Source organism: Falco punctatus (genome assembly GCF_963210335.1).
Source record: "Falco punctatus genome assembly, chromosome: 5".
In the NCBI taxonomy this organism is placed as follows: Eukaryota; Metazoa; Chordata; class Aves; order Falconiformes; family Falconidae; genus Falco; species Falco punctatus.
This window is the reverse complement of record NC_137584.1, coordinates 22,679,686-22,697,079: the sequence shown is the minus strand read 5'-3', so window position 1 is coordinate 22,697,079 and position 17,394 is coordinate 22,679,686. Positions and strand designations below refer to the sequence as shown.

Here is a 17,394-nt window from a genome sequence, read left to right as displayed (position 1 = left end):
TTGTTGTTATACAGTAGAAGTAGAAGAAAACTTTACTGTCGCTGTGAGTTACAGTGCTGTATTTAAAGGATAGCTGTAGTAACTAATTAAGATGGAGCTGAGGAAGAGGCTCTCATAATCTTAGTAACCAGTTCTTATAGCATTAAATTTTCCCAATTTTGTTCTTAGGAGAAGACGGCTTTAAATATCAGTACCTGCTCTCCTTGTTGTAAAGGATGTGCCTCCTTTGCTTTGAGGAAGACATCCCTGCAGTACAGCAAGCAGAACAGAATCACAGAAGAATGAAGTGTAAGGGAAATGGCACAGGAGGTGATTGTCCTTAGATTTGGCAAAGTTTAGTAATGTACAAAAGCAGAATGTGTCTGGCAGAATCTTCTATCTGCTGGACATAACTTTTGAAATCTGTGGCAGTCTGCTTATGAAGAATGGTGTTGGGAGGGCTTTTGCTTGCTGGAGTTATGGGAAGTTTGTGCGTAAAAATGCAGGACTGGAAATTAAACCAGGGTCATGGAGGCAACTGTGGGATAGAGGTTTAGTCCAGAATGGTCCACAGTACCTTTATTCCATATGTCAGCAGTGATACTTCCTAATAATGTATAACAAGCTTGAGTTCTATAAGCAAACACCAAGAAAGCACAAATGCCATGTGAAAACAGAAGTGAATGGTTGAGAGGAAGAGCATCACCATTGTTATAGGTTCAGGTAACTATGTCACTATCTAGTATACCACAGTACAGCTGGATCGCTTTTAAGTGGCCTAAGCACAGCTCAGAACAGAGGTTAGCTGAACAGAGGGCACATTGAGCAGCAGGGGGGAAAAATCTATTAGCATGTGAAGACAAATATGCACACTTAACTAGTGCTAAGTACTTCATTTGTAGAGCAAGTTTATGCTCACTGTTTGTGATCTGTAGTTGAAATGTCAACAAAGGCAGCTTTTCATCAGCCTTTATCACAGCTTTCACCAAAAAAAGAAAAAATAAAATCTTACTGTATATGAATAGACAGTCCACTTGTTTTTCAGTCACATTCAATAATTTATTATTCAAGAACATTCTTAAACAAGTTTTTCCTTTCAGCTCTAAAACTCTAAAAGAGTTTGTCCTTTTAAAGAGATTACTCTGACCCCGATACATGTAAATTCATTGTTCATATGGATGATGACAGGTTACCTGCTTAACAAAGAGGTGATTTCTGCTTAAGTTGCTGTATTCTGTTTATATCCCTATATCCTTTAATGGCATGTGTGTTTCCTGGAAACAGATGAGAAGAGCAAAGAATAAAAGTGTAATTTTCTTTCTGTGGAAAACAAACTATACTTTGAGGCTTACAGCCTTCCTTTGTCCCCACTCCACCAAGTGCCACACCATAAAATGCAGCTGGTTTATGATTTTACTGCTAGGAAATGATAAAAAGATTGGGGATTAGGTCAGTCCAGTAGATCTGTACAGTGGGGTTACTTTTTATGTATTAAGAACAGCATGGCGTCATGTCAGAGGATATGTACCGGTCTGCCCTTGTACCTACCTAGGGTTGACTTCAGAAGATCTATGTGGGAACACATGGGGATTTACCTGGGTCTGGTGATGGTTGTAATTCAGACCTGAGAAACATGAACATAGGGCAGAAGATGCTTAATTTTTGGCTTCAGTTCTTTGTAAAGTCAAGATCTTGGTCAGATCATTTTACAGGTTCTGTCTGCATTGGGACAGTGATCTAAACGTTGTCATTTAAAGACAGGAGTATTTGATTGGTTTTGGCATTTATGGTTATCATTTTCCCTTCTTGTTTATTTCTGTGCTACTGCATAATGCATTCTGAAAAATTGGTTTTACTTTTTTTTCCTTTTCTTTGAATTTGAAATATATCAAAATAAAAAGGCACAAAATAACAAAGAAAAGTATTATTTCAAACCTTGGCTAGCATATGACAAATTAATATTTCAAATTGGTATTTTAATAAGTTTTTAATCTATATATTTTCTTTTTAATTGTTATATGCTATTTCAAAGTATATTTTCAGAAGCAGATGTTTCCTGCTTTTCCAAGATTTCAAAGCAAGTGCTTTTCTTTTGATGTTACTGTAGATGGTTTATACTTAAGGTTGTGCTCAGTGTTGAAGATTCTAAGTTGCTGGCTGATAATTTGTTGTTTTCACCTATGGAAACTGTAATGCGTATTACCAGTGTTCCCTGGTGAAAATTACTGGTTAGAAGTTGCTTCAGGTTTGGAATATGAAATCATGCATATTATTTTACATTTTAAATGCTTTAAAAAGTGTTAAAGATCTCTTGTTTAAAAATGTGAGCACTTTCTTCTGCAAGGTGTTTGAGAGGCAACAGTACAATTGGAGGTTTTGATAATTGTGAGTTTAAAAATTGTACTGAAGCATTTCTGTTTGTAGTGTGTAAAAGAAGCTGTAAGTGAAATGGAGTGAGGTTAAGCTGACCTACAGTTACCTTGCACTTGCTGTGAAACTGGCTGTGGGAGAGGACTCGCTTGTCATATGTAACTTGAGCAAACTTGAGCTCGAAATCACAGAATTCAAATACTGGTTTTTGAAAACTCCAATACACAGAGTTGTTTGGTCATCACTATGTGAAATTCTTTTGTGCTGAAGGAGCGCCTTTATGTGCTTTGTTTTGGAAAATAAAATAATCCCATTAATACATTTCCCCTTCCCCCCAAAAAAAACAAACCACAACCACCCCAACAACCAACAACCTCCCTCCCCCAACCCAACTCCAAACAAAAACAAGCAAAAAAGTCCACCAAAAACACTCACTAAAACAAACCAAACAACAACAACAAAAAAAAAAATCAAAAAAGCAAACTCCAAGTTCCAGAAGGCTTGGAATTTCTCTATAGGCATATTGCTTATAGGCATCCATGCTTATTTAGCTGAGGAGGGATGATGCAGTATGGAAAATAACATAGGTGTCTCTGAAGGATCTGCATAAGTAGATAGAACTTCTTCAACTTAGTCATGCTTGTTACACCTGCTAAGAGTGACCTAATCATTGGGCCTTTAGGGTATTTTAGAGTGTGGTTTTGGGTAGACAGAGCTGGGATTCCAGATCTGGCCCTATGCACGTGCCTTTTACAACACACCATTGCTGGGTTAATACTTTGTTTTTGTCAAGTTCTGCGAGGAAAGACTTAAACTGTGGTCCACCTCCTGCTTTCCACTTGAGTGCTTTGGGCTACAGTCAAGCTGCTCCTTCTCTGCTTTCCCACTGGGTCTGTGATTCATATATTTGTGGATGTAAATTGGCTGAGCTTCAACAGACAAGATGGAAAATGCATTCATTTGTGATACATCATAATTAAGGTCCTTTTCCAAAGTGTGGAACATGCAGGTTCATCCAAGTTACAAGAGGCATGGAATCTAAATTCCCTACTTAGCAATGAAGTGATTAACAACTTGAGAGCTGTGATGAAGATGGGAATGACTGTTCTGTTGCATGATTAATTCAAGTACATGTAGATTTTGAACCTGGAAGATTCCGGCAGAGTTTAAATGCTCTTCCACATAAACTTGGGCCATGGCAAAAGTCTGGGCAGGCCATAGTTTCCATTTGGGAAACTTGTCAAGGTCATTTTGAAAATCCATCTGAACTGAATCAAACATAATTAGTAATTATTGCAAGCAAAAAAGCTACTTTGATTTTATTAGAAAAATAGCAATCCCATAAATAATGTTGTAGAAAATCACAGAAAAAATTTAGTTGGAAATTACTCTGGAGGTTATCTTGCCCACCCTTCTTGCAGCATGCCTGATTAGACATGGTTGCTCAAGGACTTGTCCAGCCAAATTTTTAATATCTTTGGACAGGATGGAGATTTCACAACCTCACTGAGCAACCCATTGCAGTGTTTGACCACTCTTACGATGAAGAAGCCTTTCCCTACTTAAAATCCAAATTTCCCATGTTCCAAATTTGATGTTGTGTTTTATCCTATCACTGAGCACTTCTGAATAGAGTCTGACTGTCTTCTATGCGCCCTCCTGAGACAGGTGCAGACAGCGCTTGTTAACCTCTCTTTGTACGCTATGTGCGTCACTCTCCTGATAAGTCTTGGTTGCCTTCCCTTGAACTTTCAATGTGCCAATGTCATTCTTGTACGGGGGGGGGGGGGGGGGGGGGGGAGCAACGGGGGAGGGGAGAGAGCAGGGGGGGATGACACCCAAACTCAAACAGGGAGACACAGCACTTCATATACAATTTCACAGAATAAAAACTAGGAGAAAAAAGTAATCACGAACAGGTTTGAGTCTTGAGTATAATGTGTTATGGCAATATATTATTGAGTACTGTGAAGTTAAATGCCTTTCAGGTTTATTGTTGAGAATATACAATCACAGTCTATTTATAAAAGCATATTTGTAAAGATAATCCATGTCTGCTTTTAGATACTGCTGTTTAGATATTTAGGACAGAATGTTTGAGAAGTTTAACAGGATTTAAATTGTCATGTATGTAAAGTTTAATACCACAGTCCAGCAAAATATTTGCCTTTATGATGAGTGCTTTGCAGAACGAGACAGTACAGCTGATTGTGTTTACCTGAAGTTACTTTAATCTAGGTAAAAATCATCACTCAAGTAATGGAGCACTTCCTAAACTTTGCAGGGCAGCAGCGTGTTTCTGTGACTAGCCTCCTGGTGTGCCATGGTTTATTGCTGGTTGGAACAAACCTGGGTATAATAGTAGCATTACCAGTGCCACGCTTGCAGGGGATTCCCAAAGTAACTGGTGAGTGAAATTCCTCAAACGGATCAACTACATTGGTGTTATAGTGAAGATTTCATTTATCTTCTGTCAGTAGCTTAAGTGGACCTGCCAAATTATGTGTATTGTTTAGATATAATAAAAGAGCTTTGCGATGAAATTGTATTTGTAGTTCTTCCTGAGCTTTACAGTATAACCAGACATTGTCTAGTTTTGTCTCAGTTGTTTAAGCCAGGACAACTGCTTTTCTTTAGGGCATAAGAATAGGATAGGCATTAATCCTCTCAGAGTACAGTCAGATATATGGGGATGAGAAGAGAATGCAAGCAATCTTTCTTCCAGATTTGGGGAAAATAGATGCAGTAAGTTTAGGGATGTAGAAACTGAAAGTTCAGTATGTTGTCTGACTGGCTACTCAGTAAATTTGTGTTGTGCCCTTTCTTCCCAAACAGGAGACTTGGAATATACAAGAGTATATATTTCATTTTTTTGACAACGACCAAGATTTTTGCATTTTGGAGAGATGTATTTATTGAGTTATTTTCATATTACCCTATTTGAAATACAAATGCATAAATGCTGCTGTATCTCTCTGCAAATGTTTAAGCTATGAGCAGAGGGAAGATTTTAAAAGTGTGTTTAAGTAGGGGGGTTGCCCCAAAGTTTTGAGTTCAGAATTCTTCTTGAGCTTCTGCTCTGTGGAGGGAAGCTGGCAGATTTTGAGGCATGCTGTTTGCAACTTCCTTCAGGGGGAAAAAAAAAATAAAGCTTATGTAACTTCACAAAATGAAAACGAAATCCTGTGTTCAGCAAAATATAGCAGTAATCCAGTATGGCACAGGATAAATGTTTCTTAAAAACGTGGAACCTGTGTTAGGTGAAAATAAATGCAATACAAGGTAACACAAATGCATAGTGGCAGAATCAAATTATATGTCATTTTATTATTCCATTTTCTGTCTTGATTATTGTGGTTTATATCATCTCTATATTCTTGCATTTGGTTTTGGTCAAGATTTGTCAGATTTCACAGATCTAGCAACATTACATTTAGAGTTCTATTTTTATAGTCTCTGATACCATATTTGGCATTTGAACTGAAAAAAATGTGACTTTTTCCAGTTGTGCTTCCAAAGTGGTAACTCATCTTTATGTCATTACACTTTCTCTAAAAGCAGAGTATGTTTTCTTCTAACCTGGAATGAGTTAGGGATGGATAGTGTGATTTGTAGGGTTGTGGGTTTCCCCCCTTGATTAGCCTAGTTCTTTTCCATGTTGCAGATGATTTTGTAGAATCCTACATTTTTTTAGTCTTTTTTGTTGTAGAACGCACATATACTGATATTGTTATAGCTTCTGAATTTGGCCATATGCAATTTGTTTTTCACACATTCTGATGATTTGCATTGTGTAATTCTTCTTGTACTGCCAACATCCCACTGTTTAGATACTTTTTTTTAAAAAAAAAGGAAGAAAAAATATTGTTCAGTCATTTCCTTATGAATCTGCCATGGTAACTAGACAACTGTTCTGGAGGATGAGTTTTAGTTCCTGCTGTACAGTGTGAAGGGGTCTGTTACAATGAAACAGATGTTCTTCTGTTGTTCTGGAGAGGTACAAAGGTGCAATAGGATTAACTGAAAACCACGTATTTTGTTTGTGGATTACTGGAGAAAACTCAGTGTTACATTTGTGGTGTCAATGTCAACAAAAAGAAGTTAGCAGCATTTCTGTACTCACGCTGTTGTGAGAACAGAGCACAGAAGTCAGTCAACTAAAATTCATAATCCTATGTTTCATCTTATTTATTAGTGCAGTCCTAAATCATTTGTGGTACAAGAGATTATTTTTTTGTACACTTTTTCTGTAAATTGTGTACACACAAGGTGAAAGACTGGATGCATGTAATAGAGTTTTAAGAGTTAAACTTTTCTGAGCAAATTTCATGGACTAATTACAGTGGAACACTTTGGTTAAATAAGTAATGTTCTTTAATTGTCTTTTTCTTCTGCCTCCAGGAAGAGGAATGGTGTCCTATCATGCACACAATGGTCCAGTCAGGTTTCTTGTAATGGCTACTTCTGTAAACAAGAAGAACAGAAACAAATTGAGGAACAGCCTGCCTCCTGGCTCAGAACCTAAAGACGATGACCAAAAGAATATTTTGCACAATGAAAGACCAGGCTCTTCTCTTGGTAACACCCATGACGCTGCAGTTTGGCTGGGAGGTTCAGCAGGATCCATTGCACAAAGAAGTGACCTGTCCTCGTCTTCTGGATCCCTTACCTTATCTCATGGATCAAGTTCCCTAGAACACAGGCCTGAGGACAGTAACATTTATGAGCTTTTGAAGGATCAAAATATCTCATTTAAAAGTAAAAGACAGAGATCCAAGAAAATGAAAGCAAGTTCAGTGTTGGTCATTTCTGGTGGCCAAGGACACAGAAGACTGAACAAGAAGACCAAGCAGCAGCGACAAGATGAACTAGTGTCTTCAGTGATGGTCTGGCAAATCCCACTATTAAATATCTAACTGAACTAAATCCAAGACAGTTTCTGCTATTAAAAAAAGTCTGATATCCTTTTACCGCAAATGCCATCTTAGGACCCAAATGGATAGACTTTATACACCTGGGAGCAGTTTCAGTACGCTTTAATCACAGGATTAAGGGTTGCAAGACAGTCTTCACATACTTAGAATGTTCTGCAGTGCTAGGATATTGGAAGACATTTAGCTGTTGGTAGTTTCCTTGATATATAGAACAAAAAAGATCTGTTAGACACTTTTAAACAGTTTTAGAATCTCTACCTTATTTATATTCACACTTATAAATATCAGAATTATGTCCTATAGCACTTAGGGAAGGCAAGGAACACATGCCATTTCTAATGATGGTTTGTGCTTATGTAAATCAGCTGTTGTTTCTTTTTCCAAAATGACATATTGCATGGACTGTAGATCTTAACAAATTAGCAAATTTTTAAACAATAAATAGTCTAATGCAAGCTATTATTAATTTGGTAATGACTATAATAGTTTGTAACATCATTCCACAAGCCAGAGTTTGGTCTGGACAAAAGCAGTTATATTAATTGATTGTTTATCTCAACATAGGAAATAGATTTTTATTATTATTATTTCTAATGCTCAGTGTTATTAAAAAAGTTGCAGTACAAAAAGCACATTAATTTTCTTGGTAGGTGCAATGTGTCTGTGACTTGCTTTCGTTATACAGATAAAGTTCTAAGGATGCTATGGCTTAGGGCAAATAGAAAATACAGATACAGGACAGCTGTGTGTTGTAGTGCTGCTAGCGCATTCTGCCCCTGGCAACTCAGTATCAAAACTGGACATGGACTATGCCATTTTTAAGGAGGTATGTGCATCTAGTAAATTAGTAATTGCATTATTAATTTAATCCTTAATTGGGAGGAATTATACTAACTTTTGAATATCTATAAGAAGTGCAGGTAATCACTATGGGTATAGGTCCCATGCCAATTGCTTTGTCCTATGTCCTCAGGCAAACACCTATCAAATAATGTCACAGCACAGCAGCAACAACAGAGATATGGTCATACCTGAGTGGCAGTCACCTCTTTTCACCCAGAGTTTCAGCAAAGCATGGTCATGTAAGTGGATGTTATGAAAATAGCGTGCACAGCTTCATTCACGCTGTCAGGCAAGTGGTTGCTTTGGTAGTGTTAGAAGCCTGAATTTAAACAGTGACCTAATCATCGTTTCTTAATGAATCAATGTATTTCCAAAGGAAACTTTGAATTTGGGATTCCTACTGAAATTGTCTTTTGCGCTAGTCTCTGCACATGGGAAATACAAGACAAAGTCTTGAGCTCAGAAAGACATTGCCAAAAATGGCGATGAGACACATCCTTCAGTCAAAATATGTTTAATACAGAAAACATGTTGAATGGAGTCACTGGGAACATCGTTTTCCCTTGTCAATAGACTGAAAGATACAGATAAATTAGGATGATTAAGTTTCAGTTGAGTATGTTAAGAAGTCTGATGCTGTCCCTCAGTTCAGTAAAATAAAAATTAAATATATCTGAACACAGTGTTTGTCAGATGTATACATTGACTAGGATCAAGTAAAACTTCTGGCTACTTTGGTGCCATTATTATCTCAGGAAGGAGGTGGTTTGCCCTGAAATTTTTTCTGCCACTTCTAATACAAACTCTTTGATTCCATCATGTTTTGTTTCAATCTTCCTAGTTTAAATCAACATCAACCATAACTACACTGTTTCCCAGCACATGATATTTCAAGGTAAACAGTACTAGAGACTGAATTGTTGTGTTCTATGTAAAAGATTATTTTTTTTCTCAAAACACCAGTAGGGTTTGTTGTGTGGTTTTCTTTTTTAAATGTTGCTGAAATTTATTTTCTTTATTTTGCAGCAGATTTCTCTTAAATTTTCAGTCTGTCTGCTCTAAAAGGCAAAACTCTATCAAGGTGACTCCAAAACTGGGGGGTGGGCTGACTTACCAAATTTGACAGAGCACAGGAGTAATGTCAGGTCTTCTCTGCCACAAAGTACATGGAACAGAGGGAATGCCGGTCTGGTCAGTCTTTGCCTGCTAGGTGGCACCAACATAGGCATTTAAAAAATCAATTAGGCACCCCAATCCCTTTTAGAGGTTCTGCCTGCAACCTACATCCTGATCAGAACAGGATTCTTGAGCTGTAATAGCACAGACTCCAATAGGTCAAAAAGGACACTTGTTACAGGCAGGACTGTAGGCTTAGGGTCTTCATTGCTGTTTTGTGCTTTTATTCTGTGTCTTTTGCTGGATATCTTACAATTTTAATTGGGTGTTGTCAGCGCTGGTGTGGGCTTAGTGTTGGCATGAGTCCTGGTGGTAAAGGAAAAAAGAAAAAAGAAAAAAAAAAAAAGAAAAAAAAAAAAGGCAAAGCAGAGTGCCTCTAAGCCAGGCAGCTGGCCACATTCTCCCAAACTTTTCCTCTTCTCCCTGCCCTACTGCCTGGACTTGTCTGGCTTGAGGGATCAAGGCCAGTTGCATTTTCTATACTCTTCCATAGCTATGGCCCTGGGAGCTGCTTTTTGCCCACTGTGTGGAAGTGCTACATTGTACATTTTAATGTTGTATATTGAAAAACAAGTTACAAAGATTCTTCTGTGTATAAAGCATATATAATCTAGCATCCCTTTGCTACACTGCAGTAAAAAGACCACAGGTTTTATTCTGCATGCTTCTTGGGCATGGGATGCCACATCTGTGCCTTCAGGGCTGGATGATCATGTCCAGTCTCTCATAGATCTTTATCACTAGAGCAGTAAGAAGAGTCCACTACACATTCAACTGGAAATCGATGCATGGCCGTTATTACAGGATCTGCTAGCAGTAATGCATGAGTTTAAAGTTAAATTCATTCCATCTTCCAGCTGAAACGTAATTTTCTTTGATTTTATCAACAAAACAGTAGAAACAAAGTACAAACCTGCTTTTCTGAAAGTACACTGGAGTTTTGCCAGTAACTTCAGCAAGAGCAGAACTGGGTCTCTCATATACATTATCCTATTTTGAAAATATGTATCTATTTATCTTACTAAGCTGTAAAGCAAAAGAGAAGGTGCATGTTTGTCTTTAAAAATATACATTGTCATGAACTAGATTTTTAGTAACTAACTGAGCACAAGGTGCAATGTTTGTTTTCTGATATGCAGCTAACTGGTATTACCTTACTATGAAAACAGGCAGGAACCAAAGTTTCTCTTACAGCTGGCAAATAGTCTTCACAGCTGTTGTAGACTGTGCTGCTAGGTAGGTTGGATTTTGCTTTCTGATACTGCTTTTGTAGATTAATAAAGTTACAGAAAATATTGAGGGGAGCTGGTGTAACCACTACGATGTATTCTAGATATGTTTTCTAACACATAGTAGTGTCTTGTATAACATGAGCCATAAAACTTGTGTATTTATGTTCAAAGTATAAACTGAGAAAAAATTTTAATAAAAAATATTGATAAAAAATAACATCAGTAGTACGTTTCTTGGGTTGCCATTTTAACTAAAAGGCTATAATTTGTGACATGTATAATGAATAATACATATATATATATTAATGGACTTAAAAAAAGGAAAATAGGATATGTGACAAAGACGTATTTTTTTAGTTTTATAGTTTCTCCAATTTAAAATGCCGGTAAATACCATTTCTGAAAATGATGCAGTATCTCATAATAAGTTCGACCCCTGTGTCAATGGACCCAAATAAGTCTAAGCAGTAGAATTTTTATTATGCTGTCTACATGAAGTATGCATCAGCACTTGGGCAGCATGCATGATGCATAACAATGAGAAGCATTAATATTCAAAATGAGTATTGCAAAGCAATGGCATTAACAGAGGAAATTAATTTTCAGTTGCTAACTGGCAATTTGTTCTAATTAATCTGCTCTAAAGGATATATACAGAATCCCATGATTATATTTAAATACTGTATTCATCAGACTCAGGCAATAGCCCTTCTGTGTGTACCTGCACTATTATGAATAAAGAAGAGTTATTGAGAACTGTTTGGTTGCTAGTAAAGCGTGCCTTTTTGCTCCTGTTTTTATACCACATCTCTTTAATACATGGTTCTGTAAAACATCATATTGCATGAGTGCAGGATACTGTACATTCACACACCTGAAGACAGATTCTGTCCCAATGGGAATTTACAACTTATTATTTATGGGTGGGAGGCTGAGGGCTGAAAATCACTTACTGCCCCTGTGAGAGAGGAGGGAACATTGTGAAGGGTTTCCTGAACTGTGGGTTGATGCTTAAACTTCACTGTTCCTCTCTTTTCTGTCCTATTTAATTTCCTGACTGCATAAAGACAAATTTGGTTTTGTAAAATGCATTTGGGTGTGAGAAAAATCTGTGGTTTAAAAGGTGCAACTATAATGGAGGGTTCTGTGAGAGTTAATCTGTATTGCAATGAGCGATTCCATGGAGTTGATACAGTATTTTTAGATTGCTTTACATATCTTTATAGTAATAATACTTCACATAATAATAGTCCCGTTAAAGCGGCAGATTAATATCATCCGTAGCTAGGAAGAAACTGAGTTGGAAGTGTTTGCATGACTTGAAGCCACATGATGACTCTGTAAAAGCACACAGATTAAAGCCATTACTGTTTTCTAAGCCCATGATTAGCTCTTTGAACCGCCGCCTCCTTAATGTGTGGCTGTTGAAACCATCTGTGCTAGTGAACTGGCCAGGACAAGGGCAACAACATGAGCACTGACCTGTGGTTATAGTTAGTAGCTGGTTCTTTAGGACTGAGCCTGGCCTGGGCTGCTTTCATCAGGCAGCATTGACAAGGCCACTTATGCGGGGTATTTTGGGGACTGATTAACTACATGGATGTAAACTCTGTGGTGCCACTTGCCGAACAAGCTCTCTGCCTCTGGTTTCTTGATACTGTTGTAGCCTAACATGTATCCATACAACCTAGTTCATATGGGATGGTTGCCAAGCAGGCTAGAACTTGAGAGCAGTCTCTTACAGTTAGGAGACAGAAATATGTACTAGCAGAGACTTGACACCTGCCAGGCAGGTATTGGTGGTTGATATGAGAAGCCACATTGTTGGTCTGCGATGGTTCATCAGCTGCTTGCACATCACAGCTCAAAGTTCTGGTTTACTTCCTTCACCTTTCCAGTTTGGGGGGTTTATAGCTGTATGTAGAATCTACACCTTCTTTCCTCACACATGCAGCCTGCACGCTGCTAGATTTATCTGCTATTTGATTTGAGAAACCTAGCTCAAGATTTTTCAGAATTAGTTGACTTGCTGCTGCCGCATAGTTGTGCTTACTTGATTGTAGCATTGCTCTTAAAGGCATGCCCAGATACCAAACTGCCAGAAACTCTCTTCACCTCCTAAAACAAAGAATCAAAATAGCAACACTGAAACAGCTTCAGATGAAAGGATCTGGAAAGTTCCTAGGCAAATGAAGATTTACTGTGTGACTCCCATCTGAAATGCAGCGATGTCAGTGTATGACCAAAAGCGCTTCAAATGCTTTGGCCAAGCTCCATAAACCACACTGTAAAGGCAGTCAGTCTTTCACAGCATGACCTTCAAAGGTGTTCAAAGAGATTTTTTTTCCTCCAGCAAAACAGGCCTTGACAGCAGAACTACAAATTCTCCTGTTATGCATGTTGTTATACTCCAGGGATAATCACTGTTACCATTAATGTGTGTCCCAGCCTAGAAGATGAGCCAGAATACCTAGGATTAAAATGACACACCTTGGGGGAGATGAAATCACTGTAAGAACTCACTACAAATCTAATTTAAAGAGTATTTTTACATCAAAAGATTCAGGTGAGCCTCCAGCAGAATTTTCTCAAGCACTGAAGTACCTAATTTCCACTGAAATCTGTATATTTACATGCCCAAATGCAGATAATGAGAAAGGCTTAAATTTCAAGAAACCAGATATAGTATAGCTAGAGTTACTGGATTTTTATTGTTGCTTTCCATTATTCTACAAGGGAGAGAAATTCTATGGGTTTCACCTTGAGTATGAGGATCACCTTGAATGTTGGCACAAAAAAATGTATTAACTCACACCTTCCAAACAAATTGTAAAAGTTGTTTCCTGTGGGCTTTTCTGGTTTGTTCTGTGTGTGTTTCAGGTTGCAGAACATGCCTGTCAGCCTACACTAAATGTTTTTTTACTGTTCCCTTTCTGAAGAGTTTTGTGGTTTTATTTTTTGGTTTTTGTTTTTTTCTTTCTGGAGAGTTGGGTAGTAGACTGTGCATTAACGAGGAGGATTACCCCTAGTTCAGCCAAGATTTGTAAGTGCAACAACTTTTCTGCAATGTTGTTCGGACCAGTCTGTGATACTCTTAATGCCAATTACAAGAAACCGACACCATCAGTTAAGCTGCATCTACACTGCTGAACTCCAAAGCACTTCAAATGTTACTGACACATCCTGAGGCTGTGTCAGGTGGGATCCGCATGCCAGTCTCTTCCCTGCCCAAACCCTGCCATCCGGACAAGCAAAGCTGGTTATAGCCTGCACCAATAAATGATAATGTTTCATTGATACACCAGTATTTTGGGAGAAATGTACTGATCATGAGGTATTTTGCTCAAAAGCCACAGTCATATATGCATATTGATAAGACAGGTGGTGGGACAATCCATGGCTGATTATGTCTGGGAAGAAAAGTTGACTGAATAATTTCAGAGCACTGTAAAGAGCAAGGGTAGGTTTTTGTTTGCTTTTTCAAACTCCTTGGGTTTTAATTAATTTTTTTCTTTTTTAGCAAATTAGGAGATGATGTGCTCATTTTCTCAGCTGTTCACCTGAGTAAATGCTGTGTGTTCCCTATCTTCTAACATTATCAAATGCTTTTGACCTCATTAAAAGCTGTTCTACCTGTTCGGAGCGTTGTTTTGGGTGATAAAAGTCTGTGCTAATAGTCTCTTTTGTTATGCTGGGTGGCTTTTCTTCTTAAATTAAAAACAGTATCAGTGTCTCCAGTACATAGAAGTATGTTACCCAACACTGAAGAAATCTTTAAGATCTGTTTTTCCTTATGATTGCTACTACTCTATCTGCTACAAGCCAATAATCCTCCTGATGCACCCAGCCTTTTTCTTTCATTTCTACTATTTGGGTGTATTACAGGGATGTATGAAAGCTAATATACAAAGGTAGATCAACTTGAGTCAGCGTGAGATGTATACGATGTATACTGTGTGACATGCCTACAGCATGTATGGGTTTTGTGTTCCAAAAATACAAGATGCATTTGAGGCATCTTTGGCTGCTCAGCAGAGACACAAGAAGTGTTTTGTCTGTGCCAGCAATAGCATCAAACCAATCCTTGAGGCCATTGTGTTATAATACCAAGAAACATTTCACACAGGAGTGTTCAGCTGTCAAACACAGGATGAGCAAAAGGAGTAAAGTTTTCGTTTCTGTTTGGGTTTGGGGTTTTTGTTTGTTGGTTTGTTTTTTTTTATGTTTTGGCTTCTGGCCATGAATGAGATCTTTGGGTACTGCAGGGACATCAGTTACTGCCGCTATGTATCCGATACTCCAGTATGCACAGGAGAAATACTACTATGTTTCGCCTGTCAGTTCCAAAATTTTGATACTGCAATGTTTATTTTTCCAAGACATCCTTGTACCAATCTAAACCACAAAAGAATAGCCTACCAACAATTTTGCATCTGCATAGACACTGGTAGCAAATCTAGACTGTGTAGGCATACCAATCCCACCTGGTGTTGCTGGACATGTGCCCCCACTGTAACGTACTCAGCAAGTAAAGGCCACAAAGCCCACCTGATTAGCTAGCTAAATAATTGAGCATGGGCCCATGTTCAGCTCCATGCTGCCATGGGTGACACTACCTGCAGGATTCTACTCTGCTTACTTGTAAGAGCTAGCCTGCATATGCACGCGTGTGCTACATTGAGCCTGTTATCTAGGAAGGTTTAAAGCCTCTTGGTCTATATATAGGATGCAGATTGAGTATTTAATCTGGGTGAAATAATGATTTCATGAAATGATTCCTAACCTCCTCAAATGAGAAATTCTGTAGCTTCACTGGCCAAGAATCAGTCCCTGGGCTGATTCATTTTTATGTGATCTGCTGGATAATTTTACTGAGGAACAGTGCATTTGCACCAGCTACCAGGGTAGTCCAGTCCTGTGTGACAGCCTCAGAGCTGGGAATCGCAGCAATGCGGCTGCTACAGCAGCCAGTGGGAGAAAGAAAAGAAATGCAGTACTGCTCCCAGGAAGAGCAGGGCCCTGATAAGCTCTGAGCAGATGCATCTCTCTGGGTCAGGATGCCATTTGGTGATCCTGTCATGATAATGGCATTCAGCTCTGTTGCCCATTTCTGCATTAAAGACATTACAGTCTGATGTCTTCTAGGAAGAAGAAATTGAAAACCTTCTGTTTTGCCTGATGTGGATTAAACAGACAGAAAGTGTATAAGATGAAGAAATCTTCCTCTTCCTATTTCTTCATCTGGAGTTTTTATTTTTTTTAACCAGAGAAACATCTGATAAAAACCTTTTGTTCCAAACTGTATTCCCTTTTTATTATTAAGCACTATTGCTGGTAACTGTAAGGCAGAAAGGATGGCTTGTATGTCCAGAAGGAAGTCCACTGTATATGACTGGGCAGGAACTAGCTAAGGTTTCTGTGACAGACCAGAGCAAACACCTCCTGCCTCTACTCACCTCACTGTGCTCACCGCTCTACTGTTGTTGCTCCTGGCTAACTGCCCCTTGCAAAACACAGGTATCTCAGCAAGTCCTGATGGCCAGCAATGGCATCACAAGTAATCAGTCCCTCTGAATATCTGTCATGTTGGCTGGGCTACAGAAATGCACGACAGGCACCAAATTATGTATCATGTAAGCTGTGTCATACCCGATTTCCTTAGGACAGAGCTTTTTCTACACTGGGACAATGATTCATCTCATGTAATTTAGGTGTTTAAAAACTAATCGGTTATAGCTGTACCAGTCTGACTTTACAGTTAATGGAGAGAAACAAGGAATACCAAATGATGATTCACCTCATCCTAAGGTAAGATGTGGAAGATAGGTGAGAAAAATTGCCCTCCAGACATGGTTATTCCTGTATGTTGATTATAAATGGAGCCTCAGGGAACTCAAGTTAAGTAGGGAAATCAAACAGCTAAAACTGAGATGATTTCTAGAATGGGTGGCCTAGTTTTTAGCATCATCTCCAGTTCTACTGAAAACTGAAAGGCTAGTCGATGAGCAGGCTTACTCTCCATGGGAACTTTCCCACCCTATGATCCAAAGAGCAGCAGTATTTTGCAAAATTTATGCTAAGATGTCAGCAGTTCTCCTTTATATCTGTTTTGCCTTGAAGGTTTGATGACAAAGGTGCATGGCGGACCAGGAAGAAACTCGGAGGGAGGACAATAGACTGAGGCTCGCAGACTTAGGGAATCACTACCCAAGGGTGAATTTTCAAAAAGCAGAACTGAGGTTGCTTTAACTGGTCTGCTTCTGGCAGTATTTAGTGAGGACAGAGGATCAAGCGTGCAACAGCCGAGTCCTACCTGACTTCTCAGGCTAGGACCTCCATGGAGCTTGGGGTTTATATAGGTCTTTTGCTGGCTCCAGCCACAGGGGCAAGTATGGCCCATAAACACAATATGCTACTTCTTACCCACCCTCCTCTCAATTGTCTCCAGAAACCGTAGCTCAGACATCTCTGTGTACACAAAGACTAGAATGTGATACGGCAGTTAAACCTGAAGAGAAGCTAAGCAAATCCAGTAGTGCTTAAAATGGTCATATATTCAGAAAGCATGAGTCAGAAGAATCTCAAATGATCTCACATATGATACTGCTGCCACAGTCACATAACTCTCATTAGTGTGAACAGAAGTCAGGCACCTCAAGGGGAGACAATTCTCCACAGAGGCATAGAACAATGGGGATTCTAAAAGTGAAAATAATTTCCCAGACCTGTATCATTTCAGTATCATCTTGAAATACATAGTATTTAAAGTAACACGAAACAGCAGGAAGATTAATTAGTTCCTGGTGTCAGGAGAGAAGAGTTATTTCTGGCAGGCTTTAATGGGTCTGCTGCATCACATG

The 17,394-nt window shown here is 38.7% G+C and overlaps 1 protein-coding gene across 4 annotated transcripts in view; it reads left to right on the top strand.

Moving 5' to 3' along the window:
• Positions 1–11,290, top strand: part of ARHGEF10 (Rho guanine nucleotide exchange factor 10) — a 118,523-nt gene extending 107,233 nt beyond the window's left edge. For all 4 annotated transcript variants that reach the window (XM_080387731.1, XM_080387729.1, XM_080387730.1 and 1 more), the window contains 2 exons: positions 4,634–4,756; positions 6,751–11,290. In XM_080387731.1, coding sequence (XP_080243857.1) covers positions 4,634–4,756; positions 6,751–7,265 — 638 coding nt within the window. In that variant the 3' untranslated portion in view covers positions 7,266–11,290. The remainder of the gene's footprint in view (positions 1–4,633; positions 4,757–6,750) is intronic.
• The last annotated feature ends 6,104 nt before the right edge of the window (positions 11,291–17,394 follow it).